Genomic DNA, 15,645 nt, shown 5'->3' with positions numbered 1-15,645 from the left:
TCCAGTTTTCTAGAAGAAAAGGAGAAAAAAAACCTAGAAAATACAGAACAAAATATTTTACCCTCTGGAAGTGCTGATATTCTCTATGCTGCCCGTGAAAGAGGAAAGTAGTGGACTAAACCTCCAGGGATCCTAAATTGTCCTCTTTCATTGCAAAGGCAGTTGGAATAGTTGTTAGGTGGGCTGGATTGACATCATTTGTGTGCCATTTTTGTGGGCCTAGTAGAGCCACATTTAGGTACTTGGTTCAGAGTGAATTCCACCTGCTTTACCAAGGGATTTGTCTTCCAGGGTCAAACAATTTGCAGATGCTGTCTGAAAAGAGTGTTCGCACACCTTTTTGAATGCCTTGTCTTAAAGAATAACCATAGAATATTCCTTTAATTTCTCAAGACCAGTGTATCTGCAGTGTATTGCTGATCAAGCTTTAGTTAGGCTTTTAACAGCATTGTAGAAGCTGTATTATGCCCACCCAGTATCTTTAGGTGTGCAGACATGAAATTGAATGAATTCTGCCAAAATTCTTGTATTCAGAAGATTGAGGACCCTGCAGGAAGAGAGACAGTCACCGTTGTAAAAGGTATGGGAATGAAGGTTAACACAATGCTGAGGGAGAATGTGCTGTCTCCTTAGAAATATTCATATTATAGATGTGATCTCAAGGATTTAAAAGTTGCAGTTTCTATAGGAGACAAATTCTGCTCACTCTTCCCCTCCGTTCCCTCTACTGTGACAAGAAAATGATTAAATGCTATGGTCCCATCCTTGATACTGCATGTAACTACTGCCACTAGTATTGGATTTGCATTGTGCTAATGATTATCTTACATGTAATGTCTACTGTGAGGATTTATACATGATCTTTGGATGACAGATGACAAATCTATCTGTCACAGATAGTTACCCAATCCATTAATTGTCTTAACCTCATTTCTTTGAGACATTATAGCAAAAGATTTCAAGTGCCTATTTCAGTGTGCTTCCACATCTGCTTAAGTTAACTCATTGGCCTACCAAAGTTACATAGAAATATGTTAAAAAAGCAGCAGCATAAAAAAAAATGGGTATTTTCCTATCAGTGTTTTTAGTTCTTACCTGGAAAGGAATAACGAGATTTACAGTTTCTCCAACTCTTCGAGTATAGGTTTGTTTTAAGTGTCTTGGTAGACGAATCTTTGGAGGTTCTGTAAAAGGCCAAAAGCTACTGTTTGACTTTTATCTTCTTTTCTAATTGGAGACAGCACTGGTGGGCATCAGTATAAATAGGAGACTGTGGGGTCTGCAGTTCCCAGAAGGGACTAATCAGTGAGGTATCTTAAATTTCTTGGTCTTACAATGTTACACTGTTGCGTTTTGCAACACCAAATGCTGTGGTAGTAGGTGAGGAAATTCGTGCAACTTAAAAAAAGCAACATCAAATTCTGCAGAAAAAAAAAGCCTTGGAAATATGTATAATAAAGACTGAAACAAACTAAATATAAAGAACTATGCATTTTTAAAGGTGGTTTTGTAATTTCTAGCAACTGCACAATGGCTTTGTAAGGCTGTATCATCAGTTTCCGACAAGAAGTAAGTATGATCCTTAAAAAACAGAACTAAGTATAGAAATAGAGTGTATTTGTGGGCGAGTGTAGGTAGAAGGGTCTTACCTATCACTTCCTTGACTAAAATAGGCTGTGGGTGGTACCTAGGCTCACTTTCACCAGCAGCATTCACAGCTTTTACTCTCACAAGGATTTTTGAGCCAGTCGGCAGGCCGTTGATAGTAAACTTCAATTTGTCTGTCAGCTCCGGGTTAGCCACGATCCATTCGTCAGCTAGTTTTGGGAAAAGAGGAGGGGAGGACCAATTGAAAAAAGTGGGAATTATAAATATATCCACTGCATGGAAGAGGAATATTACATCACAGAAATAGATTCATTATATTCTGATGAATACTTCTAGTTTGTTTTTTCTAATTATGCTGTAATACAATATTGATTTATTTTAATATGTTGGAATAATGTTTCAAACCTTAAAGGGTATATTATATTTAGAGAAATAAAAGTTTTTAGAATATGTCTATCATTTAATTGTACCACAGAGAACTCTAATTAGTTTTTAAATTCAACTGACAGAAAACAAGGGGGCATGGAGTTTATCTCCAAGATCACTCATCATTGTTTTAACAGCTTCCTTGGAGAGAAACAGGTTTTACAATTAATTTCAACCAGTGCTGAGCATCCTTGAAAGTACCACTGAGAGCGCAGGGATTGAGAGAAACACATTATATTTACAAATTGCAATGAAATTCCATCTCTCCTTGTGCCTTTAAAAAAGGAAGACTGTGTCAGTATTATTCACGTTAAGTACAGCATTCTCAGATTTTTTTTATCCTACATCTAGACAGTCACATTATCCATACAGTGATCATAACAGTACAGTCTCTTAGAAAATCTTCATTTACAAATGATACTTTCTTATTCCACCCTGTCCTCCAAAACCAGATTATTTTAACACCTTGATATTTTGAGTCAGATATATGCAGTAGCAAGTCAGTATCAATACTTTGCACATCACATAAAGACAGCATTGTAAAGTTGGCACAGAAGACAAGAGAACTATTATGACCTAGAGAGCCCTACAGACTTAGAGTGCAATACTGTGGTAAATTTTCATAACTGTATGTCTCACTTGGGTGTTATGTTCTCCTCCAAGCTGCTTCTTTCGGTTTCGAGCAGAAGAGGATTGCAATCAATGACCATTTCCTGAGCACCTCCCCCTCCCTTTATACATGTGCCACAGCAAATTCTATAGGCTGTTACCCCTAATTCACTCTCAGGAGTTTACTTATATGAAAAGAGTTTTTCTTTCATTAAAGAAGATGTATATCCTTTGTTGAGTACTGTACCTTCCAGGTTAAAAGGTGGCTCCACCAATTCCTCAGCCAGATCTGTCGATATACCTTGTGAGAATCCATCTTTAAAATTAATCAGAGACACCCACTTTCACAAAGATGGAGCATTTTGTCAGTAGTTAGCAATTCCTGTTAGTAAGTATGCAAAGATAGATGCTGGGCTTTAAAGATTTAGGGGACCTGTATTTAGGGATACTGTAGGGAGGAAAGAGATGGGAAGAGGCAACGTAGGTCAAAGAGCAGTTATGCATGATGCTCACAGGAAAGCTGAAGAAGAAAGGCAGAAGAGGAGATAAGGTTGGTGTTGTTTCTTTGGGCCTGATCACAGGCCTGGAAAGATGGAATGAAAGAGGTTAAATGAACATTTGGAAGAGAGAGATGAAAGAAAGTGTTGACGGGAGAAAGTGTAGGATGAGAAGAAAACACGTCATGGAAGAGAGAAGAAATTCAGAGAAGAATCCTGACTAAGAGAGACAGAATAACAGAAGTCTGATAAAAACTTGGGAAACAGAAGAAGAGAATACATTTAGCTCAAGGCAACACAGAAGGAAAATCAAACAAGGTCAAAACCATGGGTGATGACAGGTATGATGTAATCACTCATGCATTTTTTCCTGGACAAAGCTATCACTGCCCTGGATTTTCTGGAATCCTGGACTTGGCTATTATGAGTATAGTAAAAATACTATTTTAGAATCTGTGCTTGGCCCTGGATGGGTACCCTGCAAAGATCTCAGCCAACAAAGACTCTCTGAAGTCTGTTTGCTAGCTATGGAAAACCAGATCATCTGCAGGTATGATGGCCCTTTAAAGGCAGATTAACATAGCATCTTAGGGAAAACTAGGGCCGAGCTCATTGGATTACTCTTGGAATGCCACACAGGAACCAGTTGGCAACATACATTACTAGGAACTGACTTCTCCAGTGTCAGCAAGATATAGTTTACTTCACATGACCACAGCAAGAAGTTCAGGTTGGATGTTTTAAACTAGCCGTGGGAGTTCCATGTTCACATTACTCACACCTATGCGCTGCTAGATCCAGATGTTCATGATGAGACTTCAGTTCAGTAATACACACAGAAAGCTATCAAAGGTGCTCGCATAGTTAAGGAATTCCAAGAGTCCACCATGTTGGTCGAGTTACAAGGTTTAAACCAAATGGAAATACCAATTTTTGTGAAGCCAAACCAATGCTCATGTTACCAATGCTCATTCTTCTAAATTACAATCATATATATATATATAGTCTTCTTATTTTCAGCTTGTGATTTCTCCTAATGATTGCTATGATAAGGAGGACTCAAAAAAAGCCTCCTTATAAGTACTTCACTGATAATGATGAAGGAATGGAGAAGGTAAAGACAAATGAGTTTACAAACAGAGAACTAGAAGAATAGAACAGCAAAATGGATATAAACAGTCATAAAAGGTACCTTGGAATTAAAAAGAGTTATTAAACATTATGGAAGAAATTAGTTTGAGACAGAACAGGCAGTGTAAGGACTGAGAAAAGAGATATTGCAAGAAAGGAAAATAAAGACTGAACACAGAGAAAAGGATGTATATTCCAATAACACATCTTGTTAACTTGGTATTTTCTCTTAAGCTTGCTTCTTCCTAACTATTTTCATAACATATATACATAAATAGTGTCAATATTGTATATATAAATGTATATGCATATATAGGAGGTATATATAGATATACATAAACACTCAGAAAGCTATGTAAAATACATTGTACCCATTGTATTTTAACTGAGGTGAGTAAGAATAAAATGACAGGCTTGACTGCCATTTTATTGTATCTTCGTATGCTTTAAACCTATCTGAAAAAAAAAGTAAAGAATTTGTTCCATTTAACAGTCCTTACAAGATAGATTTGAAATATTCCTCTGAAAACCATAGTTTGCATTAGGTTATCTATATACATGTATTTGTCATCCTCTCTTGTTGAATTTGGGTTCACATACTGTAATGTCAAATGCTTTATGACAGTAGTATATAACAAGCACTTTTAAAAGTGCTTTTTACTGCCCTTCCCCTTATGCTAAATGCCCTATGCTAAACAGAGCATAATACGCAGCATACACTAAATCCCTCACATTGACAGGCCCCTTTATGTTTCTATATATCTTGTCTGTGCAATGGAAATATTATAGGAATCCTGCTGCTTAATGTAAGGCTGCATGCTTACTTGTTCTGAGCTGTTCCCACAGCTCCCTCCCAAAAAGACAAGGAAAACCCTTCCTACCATTCCAGCTGTGTCTGCCTTCAGGTAATCTTCTCCAGACCTCTGAGGTTCTTGCAGTCTGTTCCTGCTCCTTACAGATATTCAACTCAATACTACAAGATGATGAGTGCTTCTGAGAAAAGCCAGTGGTTCTTCTTCACTCCCTCTCCCACTCTCCTGAGTGAGAGCTGAGGACACACTGCTCCTGTGGTATCTGACCATTTTTGTGAACTACTGTTTCCTTGAATTGTCTGAATCTGAAATGTGACAGTGTGAATGACGAGTTCTGTCCTCTACCACATTTTCTTCAGGCTGTGGACTGCATTCAGGAAAAGCTTTCATTGAAAGAAATGCCTTTATGAAAAACGGCGTCTGAGTCATCACTGGATTTACAGTGTAGTTAAAAGTAGGAGCTAGTGGAGTTGAAGATAACTGTGTCCTGTTCATCCAAATACACAACATTCCTGGAGTTCCATTGATTGACATTTGCCCAAGGACTCAGGTATTGCACATACCACTCCAGGCTACTTGATACTTACCCAAAGTGTCGGTGGACTTTTCTTTTTGAAAATAGACTTCATTGATGCCAGTTCAGAAGAAAATATGCTGGAAAATACTAAGTTTCTGCTGCCTAATCACCAGAAACTCTTAGTTGTAAAATATAAATTATATTTCCCTATTCCTTGTTATTTTACTTCCATATATGTATCCAATCTATTAGTTCTTTATATTTCTCCTTCATTTCTGTATAAATTTATGTCTTAGATGGAGATAGTTAAAGATCCTGTATCTAACTACACTGGAATGCTGGATAAATCGAATATCTAGACATTAACTTTGCATGCCAAGATAACTTCTACAGCCAGCTATTGGAGGGGCTGTCTGTCCTCAGTAGTGGGAATTAGCACTTGAGGTAACCAATTAGTAATGTGTCAAGGTAGGGATTACCACACTGAGGACCTCCTATTCCTAAAACCCAGCCAACCTGCACGTATTTTGGACAACACTTACAGCCATTCATTATTTCCTATTCATTCATCCATCCACTCTTTACTGCATTGACTCTTCACATAGCTCAAAAAAAGAGGATAAAGATTAACACGGCACTTGGTATGCTACAGTAGATTAGATGTTTGATTTGGATTTCAGATCAAATGTGAGATGGGTTGAACTACAGTCAGTGTGTGGGATCTGGAATACAAACCAAAGGAAGCCTGAACAGAACCCTGCTGCTTGAGGTCTTCTGACTGATTAGTCTCTGCCTGAAAGGGAGAGGACCTGATACCTGTAGAGAAAAAATGGAGAAAGTCTCAACTACTTTCCCTATGAGTAACAAACCACAGTTGTTGTCACTTACTTCCTTCAAAGCAGTACTCTATAACATAGCCGTCTAGTCCTGCTGCTCCGATGTGGTCTGGTGGCCTCCATTTCATTGTAACTGAGGTATCAGTCACTCCATCCACTGCCAGGAGAGTTGGTGGACTGGTAACAGCTGAAGAAAGCAGTCAGCAGAGAGAAGACAGAAAACTATATTGCAATTAAAAGTTTAAATTTATGGTGGATGTTCCTCTAATTTGGCAACATAGGTGACAGGCTAAATCCTGCCTACCAGGCGTTTCCAGTCATTCCTGGCACATCTCTTCCAATGAGGACCAAACTAGGAGAAGCAGGTATCTAGGAGAAGCAGGTATCTCATCTCATGACTGCTCACAGCCTAACCCAGAGTTAAGTTCTTGCTGAGGAGTGAGAAGGACAAAGCGCAGAGGAAGGTAGAGCAGAGAAGTTGTAAGTATTATATTCTACAACAGCAGGTATTTTCTGGCAAGAGAAGAACATGCTGTAGGAATAACAGCCGCCTTCCTCCTCCTCCTCTGCATTGTGAGGGTGCTACTGAGCAAGGTGGGAAATTTTGTTGATTTATAGAACAAGACACCTTTATTTTATGGGGACTTATGGTTGTCAGAATCATTTCAAAATCTGTTTCTTTATATATAAAGGCCATCAAATTAGTCTGTCACTAGGTGAATGACAAGGCCTTCTAGCTGTTTCATTAATATAAAGCAATAAGATGAAGTATAGAATAGTATAAAATACGACCTGGTCTAATCTGGATTGTCTGCAAAAGGATATTGAAAATGTGTGATTCAATATGTGAAGCCCCTGCTTCAGCGAATGGGGATTCATGAAGTATAGTGTGAAATTACGGTCTACTCGAATGTATCTTATCATAGGATTTATTGCAATATTGGGCAAAGTAATTTTTTTCCATATATTTCTACCTTTATGGTAGATTGTATACATGTGGGGTTTTTAAAATGGAAATACTTGGGTTATACGTGAATAATCTTTATTGATTCTTTAGATTGTCAGTTTGACTAGCAATATTTTGACTCGATTGACTCAGGAGGTACCTATGATACACAAATATGTGGAGCTATTAGTTCTGGTCCTTAAAATATATTGACTGTAGTATTGACATATCAGGCTCATCTATTTCACTGTTTTATTGTAGTGCGCAATTTTTCTACTAGACATCCTTGTTTATCATTTATAAAGGACTATAAATCCTCCAGGGATTGACATACAGTTTATGCAGCACCTAATAAAGACAAGTACTGAGCAATACAAGTGCAACAATCACTACAGTTACATAATTAGTTGACTGTAATAATGTATTACTGATAATTTTCTGAAAGCATATTTATTTCTCTGCTATTGATTACTTACCTAAAGGAACAAAGGACTTCGAAGGCATACTTGGTTTGGAAATGCCTATGGCATTAACAGCAAATACACGGACCTCATAAGCAACACCTTCAATCATCTTCTTTGGCTCAAAAGTTGTTTCTTTACACAGTTCAAAATTCAACCTCATCCACCTGGAGCTTTGCTTCTTTTTCCTTTCAATGAAGTATCCTATTGACCAAACAAAATTTTATTACAGCAAGTGGTGGCATGAAGTTTGCTAGTGACAAGTGTTTTTCTACTACCTAATGGCATTTTTCACGAATACGCCTAAATATCCCTTTCTAGCCTCAGAGTGGTTTAGGGGTTACTGTAAAATTTTTCTGATTGCAAGCTATCTGATAATCACCTGTCTGACTTTCATGGTCAAGTACAAGATTTTTTCAGACTTCACTTGCAACACAGCTGTATTTAGTTCAGAGTGAGAAGAGCTTGATTCTGCTGGTCTCTGGGCCCTTCTGACTTTTCTCTTGGTTCAATATATTAGAAGGTATTCTAATTTACTCAGTAAATTGTTCCGGAAATTCCTGCTAACATTCAAATAGGCTAACTGTTTGAAGTTTGTATTATGAGAGGTTGTCTTTCAAGTAAGGGGATTGGTTGCAACTGTCCAGGGCCTGAGCTAAACTCTGATCCTATGGCGTCCATAATTTGGGGGTTCTTTTTTCTGTATTAGAGCATCATCACAAAAAAAGTATGTACCTAAGATGGGTGATCCACCATCATTTGCTGGAGGTTCCCAGGTCATAACACACCAGTCTTCACCCACCTCAGTCACATTTGGTGCCTGAGGAGGATCAGGGACATCTGTTGTAAACAAAGTATATATTATTAAAAAAAACCACAAACAACAAACCAACCTTTTTCTTTCGGACTAGCTTGAAATAAAAAATGTCAAATAAGAAACAAATCTGAATAGTTTTTGAAGTCCAGCAGGAGTATGTAACAACTAGAGAGAGAGAAACAAATTCTTTGTGGATGCTGGCAGGTGGTTAGGAAAAGATAAATCTCAAGCTCTTCAGCACAGTCAAGACACTTAAGAGGCACTGAAGAGCATGTGGTGAGACACATGGACAATGAGAACAGAGAGTGTTAAGGGCAGTCTGAGGCAACTGCGCAAGTTTGGCCCCTGCAGTGTGAGGTAGCAGTACGGTGATAATTAACACTCAGCTCCTGTGTCATTCAGTAACAGTGGGACTTAGTGTCCTTGCACTTCAATTCCACATCTGAAAATGTAGGCAAATGGGAAAATGGAAGTTTTCTGAGAACAACAATTTGGTAGCTAGGCAGGATGGCGTCTACAGAAGAGACCCTTCAGGTAGAGGAATAAAAATTTGTCTCTTGTGGTGGTGCAGAAAAGTAGGGGCCCCTCAGGGAGCATTTATTGAAAGTAGCTGTGATAAAAGACACGGCTCATATGCACTGTTCTAAATGACTTACCAACCACTTTAATGTTGATTACAGCTGTGTCTTCTCCAGCCTCATTCTTTAATGATATTCTGAAAGGACCTGAATCTTCCCTCTCAGCTGCATCAATGACCAGACAGCTGCTGTCTGGGTATGTTTCTGCCCGTATCCTCCCACTGTCTGTGATCCACTAGGAATCAAAGTAAGTGAGGGAAAAGTCATATTTTCTGGATTTAAGAATCAAAAAAACACACTAAACCTCAGTATTTCAGTCACTTAATGATCACAAAAATGACAAAATAACTGAGGGGCAAATAAATAACTTTAAGATATAGTAACCATTTAGTACTCAGTTCTGCCATTGCATTGCAAAGTAAGAGGAAGTAGGCTCCCTTATCCCGTGAGAAAGAATATGCTTTTGTCAACAGCACCTGTCGTTAATTTGATGGAAAGACAGTAGCAGATTCTCACAAAAGTCAGATTGAGATGAAGTTTGTTCAGTTTAAATGTCAGAGAGATTGTAATGGTCTGTATTTTGTCCTCATGTTTTAAATGGTAGTATATATTTTATTGTAAGAGCTCTCCTAGAATAATTCCCCATTTGGACAAGTCCACAGTAGCGATACTACAATTAAGATTTTCAAAAGACTAGTCAGGGATTTGACCAGATGGGTCTGATAAGTCCAGTAATAATAACCTGTGCCAGCTTCCACACACCAGCATGAACATTTAAATGTGAACATTGGCTTTTCAGTATTACACAGCCAGGGATTGAACTTTGCAATGTTTCGCATTAGGACACCAGATGCAAGTCACCATTTGCCCAACTTATTGTTTCACTCAAGAGTTGACATTCCATCAGAATTCATCATTCATTTCTTAGATCTAGTCCATACCATGACTTCTTTGCAAAACCTGGCAGCCATTCTGGGCAGTATGTGCAGAAGAAGTAGCCATTTCGTAGATTTTTATTAATTTTCTTCAGCAGCTCATATGCCCATCTCCTTTACAGTTTATTTATAGCAAAACTATATTTTTTCCTTCATTAATTTCAGTCTTTCCTCAAAAAAGGTCCAAAAGATACTCATTAATATTTATCCATTTTACCTTTCATTTTTGAGCAAGGAGAGGTTTTCAGATAAAATGTATCCCCTCCTTATTTTCTACCACTAAAATCAATGTCTTCATAAGGCTTAAGGTTATTTTGAAGGAAAAGTCCCCTTATTAAGCTAAAAAAACATGTATAATGATGATGTACCTTGTCCCCTTTACTCCACATGACTTTTGGAGTTGGCTCACCAGTGATGGGTATCTCAAGCCGTAGTTTGCTTCCTGCCACTACTGTCACAGTGTTACCTTCCCCAAGACCATCTAGGTGGAGTTTTGGAGGATCTGAAAAAGGAGAGATTATTCAAATTTGCCATGTGACTTCCACTCTGAGAGATCAGTGACCTGGCACAGGTCTGCAACATGAATAAACATGCTTTATGTTTTATATTTTCCTGGTATTTTTAGTCAACTGATTTTTTGTTAGGAAGAAAGTTGTTGAAGGAAATGTCATTCTAAGAAAATAGTTGGCTGATGAAAAATATGATACCATGGAAATGTTAGAATAACACCATTAAAAAAATCTATCTTCCTGATGCATAATTATGTATATTTTTATATATACATATGTATATTTATATATAATATATATACTGTATATTCTGAGACAGATTTCCTCGAGGTGGCTCTTGAGAATTTCCATTGCAGGCTTTGTACAACATCTTTTACCATGCTTCAGACATCACTCTTCTTACAGTTTAAAAGTTTTCCTAACCCAAATCCTTTTCCTGAAAATGAAATTATCTATTTTGTTGTACCCTGTGTGTATGGAGGACAATTGATGAACATCCTTTTACAACACTTCTTAATGTATTGGAAGTTATATTGGTGGCCATACCCCTCTTGTACCCCTTCTCTCTTCATTCTCCTTAACCTTGACATATTTTTCTAATACTGATACCCCACTTCTTTCAGCTTCAATTGCAGAACATATTCACTAAAACTTGGTCATTTGTATTGCTCTCCTTTTGACTTCACAGTTGCTGGTTGCAGTTAAATGCCACTGAGGTACTGTTGTGGGAAAAGTCAATGCCTTGTTTTTTATTTTTATTTGTTTGAAAGACAAGGATCTTAAAAAGCTGCCTTTTTTCACTGAGTGAATAAAGGCTGGCAAGAAACATTTTGCTCTCTAGATATCATTTAACTTATTTAGGGACTAGGTAAATATGTGTCTAATCTTTTACCAAACTGAGTCACATTTTTCAATGTCAGCAGACTGATTCTTCAAAGATGACAACACTCTACATCTGAAAAGAGGATAGCAACAGGTGTTTTACACAAACTTTTAATAGTGATTTAGGTTTAGGAATTCAACATCAAGAAGTCTTCCCTGAGAGCTCCGCCAGGCTTGTAAACTATGAGCAGATCCTGAACACAGGCAAAGTGCTCTCTAACACATTTGCACTTCACCAAAGCAGCAGGTCTGTTTTCTCTGGTAAATGCCTTCTCCAAGGAAACAAACTGATTATAATCAAGGACATTTCACACTGCTTTTAATTTCCAAGGGTCAGAGAAAGAGATGTTATATATGAGTCATTGTGCCATATACTTACCCACAACATGTACTTTGCATGGAATATTAATATTGTAAGCATCTGGTACAAACATATATTCACCCTCATCATCAACAGCAGCGCTCGCTATAACAAATCTGTGGATTCTGTAGAAATATTGAAAAAGAAATCAATGTAAATTATTTTTGAGGACTGCTTGAGGCTATAAGAAAAAATCTGTGAAAAGTTAGGGAGATCTGTGCAAGTGTGTAAAATTACTGCCTAAAAATCCTTTGCTGGCTGCTTAGTGGTAATTTAGCTGATTAAATACTGTGTGATTTGTACAAAATATTATTGAGAGAATCATCAATTAATGTAACCAGTTGTAATATTTTTGTTTGAACACATAAGTAAAAAAATTAAGGAGTGTTATCTCTTTGATACAAGAATTCTATGCTGCTGCCATTAGGTTGTAATTTGGTTGCTCAAGAAGAAATCTTCAGGTAATTCCATTGTGGGAACACTCTGACTTCTGTTAGGCCATCTCTGTGACAGGATCCAACATGCTATTTGTTTCTTTCCAATAAAGAAATTGGAGAACAAAGCATATGCTACTCTTACTACCCAACTACATCTTCCAGCACTTTGTTCCAGGTAGGATTCACCTCTATGGCCTTCGTGCTTCTCTTTCCCTCACCTCACACTATGGGCTTTACATGGGTTGTGGGGACCTCATTCACCTTATGCCAGTCCAAGGGGTCATCGCACAGCTAGCACTTGTCCCTTACTGGGACTTAGCAAGCATTATGGAGTCAACACAAACATTTCACAACCCATTTAGGAACATCTTCACAACTGCAGTTCCCAGCTGTATGAATGGTCTGCTGAGCTGAAGTGAAGGGGGTGGTAGTTAAAGGTAGGACGGGGTTTTGTTTTTTTTTTTTAAATGACAATCTTTCCATGAAAAATGACAGATTATAAATTCAAAGGGTCTTGATATCTCCATATACTTTGCATCAGCAGAGTTACATGCTCTGAATTGACACAAACAGAAGCTATCAGAAAAACAGACATTTAAATGCTATATATTTGTAATAATACCTAACAATTATTTTACTTTACTACTTAGCATCCTGTACTAACAGCAACAATGTCAAGAAAAATTAATAGCTTGAACTTGGATGGATCAAGGGTTTGGTTGTTGTCCTCCGCAGCCAGAAGAAACAAGATGAAAGGGGACAAGGAGACATGGCTTTTATGATGATAAAAATAAACATGTTTGAAGGAGAGATGTTAGGCTTTATAACCAGATCATTTTTAGTGATGTAACCTACATATTGGTACATGTCTACACTGTTATTCCATCAAAAGTCAATTCAGTACAGAACAGGCTTACCTTCCTTTGTGATAAAGCTTTACACGGTCACTAGCTTCAATCAACTGCCCGTTTTTGTACCATTTCCCTTCCACATTTTCAGATATTTCACACTTGAGGTGAATTTCCTGTCCAAGCCTCACAGTCTGGTCTTCTAGTGCAAGTGATATCTTCAGTGGTCTCACTTAGGAAAACAGAAGCAGAGATATTAAGGCTAATATCAAACAATAGCTCTTGATTCTGTAATGGAGCTGCTGCTAGCAATCACAGTAGTCTTCAAATCATTAAAATGCCTCCAATAGTAATGTTCTTAAGTCAAAATACCAGTAACATATACATGTAAGCTGCATAAATTAACCTCTTCAAGTAGTCTAATGCCTTAGAAAGGGTCATCCAAAATCCCCATGCCCTGACTTAGGGAACTACATGTATATTTCCAATAGAAGAACTAAGCCCAGGAGCATAATTTGAATGCTGTCCCCTTTATGGTGTTTAGGTTCTAGAGGTAGGATGTTTCTATCCCCAAGAGTCCAGCAAGAAACTTTCAAGAAATGAAAGACCTGCGTCCCCAGATCTATGTGCTAGAAAGGATTACAACCCACCTTGCCTGTGATCTAACAGCGATTTAACTGCTTTCATAGCTCTCCCAGCTCATCCAAGATAAATTGGAGGCTTACAAAAGTATTTCCTCACAAGTGCAGACTATAGTTCTCAACCTGTTTTGGCAGGCAGGTGGCAAAATCTGACTGTCCAGGAAGCCCAATTTCATACACAGCGTGTTCTCTCGTTTGCTAAATTGCCCAAACTCACACTATGAATACCCACAGACATTACTAACTTGTAAAACTTGAGTCTGAGAACTGCTCCCTCAGTTCCACTATCTGGAAGATTAGATGCTGTAGACCAGAGTCCAGACTCAACATACAGTACCAACTGAATGCAGTAAATATCTATGACTGTAAACTGGCATAGGAAACAAAGAGTGTTTGGAAAGGCAGTGTTTTAAAGAAGACCAGTTGGAAAATCCTAACAAGTTGTTGCATGAAAAGAAAGATGTAAGAGCTCAATAGCCATGGAGGATAATTTCCAGCTTGATAATAGAACAGCATGAATTGATTGTTAAGACACAAATTTGTATGAAATAGTCAAAACCTGTGTAAATATTACAAAACAGTGTATGTTTGTGTGTAATGTATGATAACTTTAGAGCATGATGCATACATTTTGCTAAAACCCACAGATGTTTTAAAGAGACATTTCATAAACAATACTGAGGGAGCTACATAGTCATTTGTTTGTGCTATGAGTTCAGGTCCTGTGACCATGATGCCTGTTAACAGTATGCCTCATCACAGAACTACTTTTTTTTTTCCAACATATTTTTTTCTGATTTGGTTAAAAAGCCTTTGTTTACCTTTCCCGTGAAATCCTGAAAGGATAAAAGAGAAGCAGATTCTTCCCTTGAAAATTTTGCTTTGTTGAGCTATTATATCTTTGGGTGGAAAGCTTTGTTTTCCATCTTAACAGAGTAAGAGAAAGTTTTCAGGTGGGACTGTTTCATTGCCTGTTACTACAAACAGTGTCTAAAGGGAAGTCATTGTTCTGGAGATCTGCAGCAAAGAAATTGTTGTGGAAGATAAATCTTCCATTGAAGATCCAGGAAAAGGCAACCAAATTACTTACATCTGTAAACTAGTAAACTGTGACATACAAACTCAAGAGAAGATATATTATACTTACAATCAACTGAAAGTTTAGCTTCTGATTGGCCTCCAGTTGTCATTACTGAGTAAGTTGCATTGTCATTTTTTGCAGCTTCCTCTATGATCAAAGTGTGCTTTTTACCCTCAACCTTGATTCGATACCGAGATTTAGGTTCATTGGTAAGTTCTACACCATTCTTAAACCTAGCAGAAAACAAAGAATGATATTTTCCCAATAGAAGTCCTGTACAAATAAGACTTTCATAGATGGAAACATCCAGAGAAGACTTTATAAGGCTTACGGCCTAAGGAAAGGTTAAACAAACTCATCCATGAATGTGTAAGGATATTTTGGCTATTGCTATATTTTTGAATAATGTTTTCTTGGTATTTTTTTAACAATTTTTGGGTTTACTGGTATAGAAAGCTGTCTGCATTTTTTCCTACAATTTAAACATTCTTGGGTTTTTTTCTCAAGGAAAAAAGTATCTGTTCAAAATGTGGCTTACCATTTCACATTTGCATCATCCTCAGACACTTCACAGCTCAGTTCTACTCGTTCACCAACATAGGTACTAGTATCCTCCAGGCCTTTTGTCACCAAAATTGGAGGATCTTTGAAAAGAGCAAATAGCACATTTACAATCTGAGAGAGAAAGCTACGTGAAAGAAGTTTTCAAAATC

At 37.6% G+C, this 15,645-nt stretch overlaps 1 protein-coding gene across 2 annotated transcripts in view; it reads right to left on the bottom strand.

The window, feature by feature from the left end:
- The window catches only part of MYBPC1 (myosin binding protein C1), a 76,894-nt gene that overhangs the window by 14,027 nt on the left and 47,222 nt on the right, over positions 1-15,645 (bottom strand). For both annotated transcript variants that reach the window (XM_069859341.1, XM_069859351.1), the window contains 13 exons: positions 15,471-15,576; positions 14,999-15,165; positions 13,280-13,442; positions 11,944-12,050; positions 10,542-10,675; positions 9,317-9,473; positions 8,579-8,683; positions 7,859-8,047; positions 6,489-6,623; positions 6,336-6,416; positions 2,891-2,959; positions 1,650-1,817; positions 1,096-1,184 (listed from right to left, as the gene is read on the bottom strand). In XM_069859341.1, the coding sequence (XP_069715442.1) occupies positions 1,096-1,184; positions 1,650-1,817; positions 2,891-2,959; positions 6,336-6,416; positions 6,489-6,623; positions 7,859-8,047; positions 8,579-8,683; positions 9,317-9,473; positions 10,542-10,675; positions 11,944-12,050; positions 13,280-13,442; positions 14,999-15,165; positions 15,471-15,576 (1,670 nt within the window). The remainder of the gene's footprint in view (positions 1-1,095; positions 1,185-1,649; positions 1,818-2,890; positions 2,960-6,335; positions 6,417-6,488; positions 6,624-7,858; positions 8,048-8,578; positions 8,684-9,316; positions 9,474-10,541; positions 10,676-11,943; positions 12,051-13,279; positions 13,443-14,998; positions 15,166-15,470; positions 15,577-15,645) is intronic.

This window comes from Phaenicophaeus curvirostris, chromosome 1 (assembly GCF_032191515.1).
Source record: "Phaenicophaeus curvirostris isolate KB17595 chromosome 1, BPBGC_Pcur_1.0, whole genome shotgun sequence".
In the NCBI taxonomy this organism is placed as follows: Eukaryota; Metazoa; Chordata; class Aves; order Cuculiformes; family Cuculidae; genus Phaenicophaeus; species Phaenicophaeus curvirostris.
The sequence above is the reverse complement of the archived record's forward strand: the minus strand, read 5'-3'. Positions and strand labels throughout refer to the sequence as shown.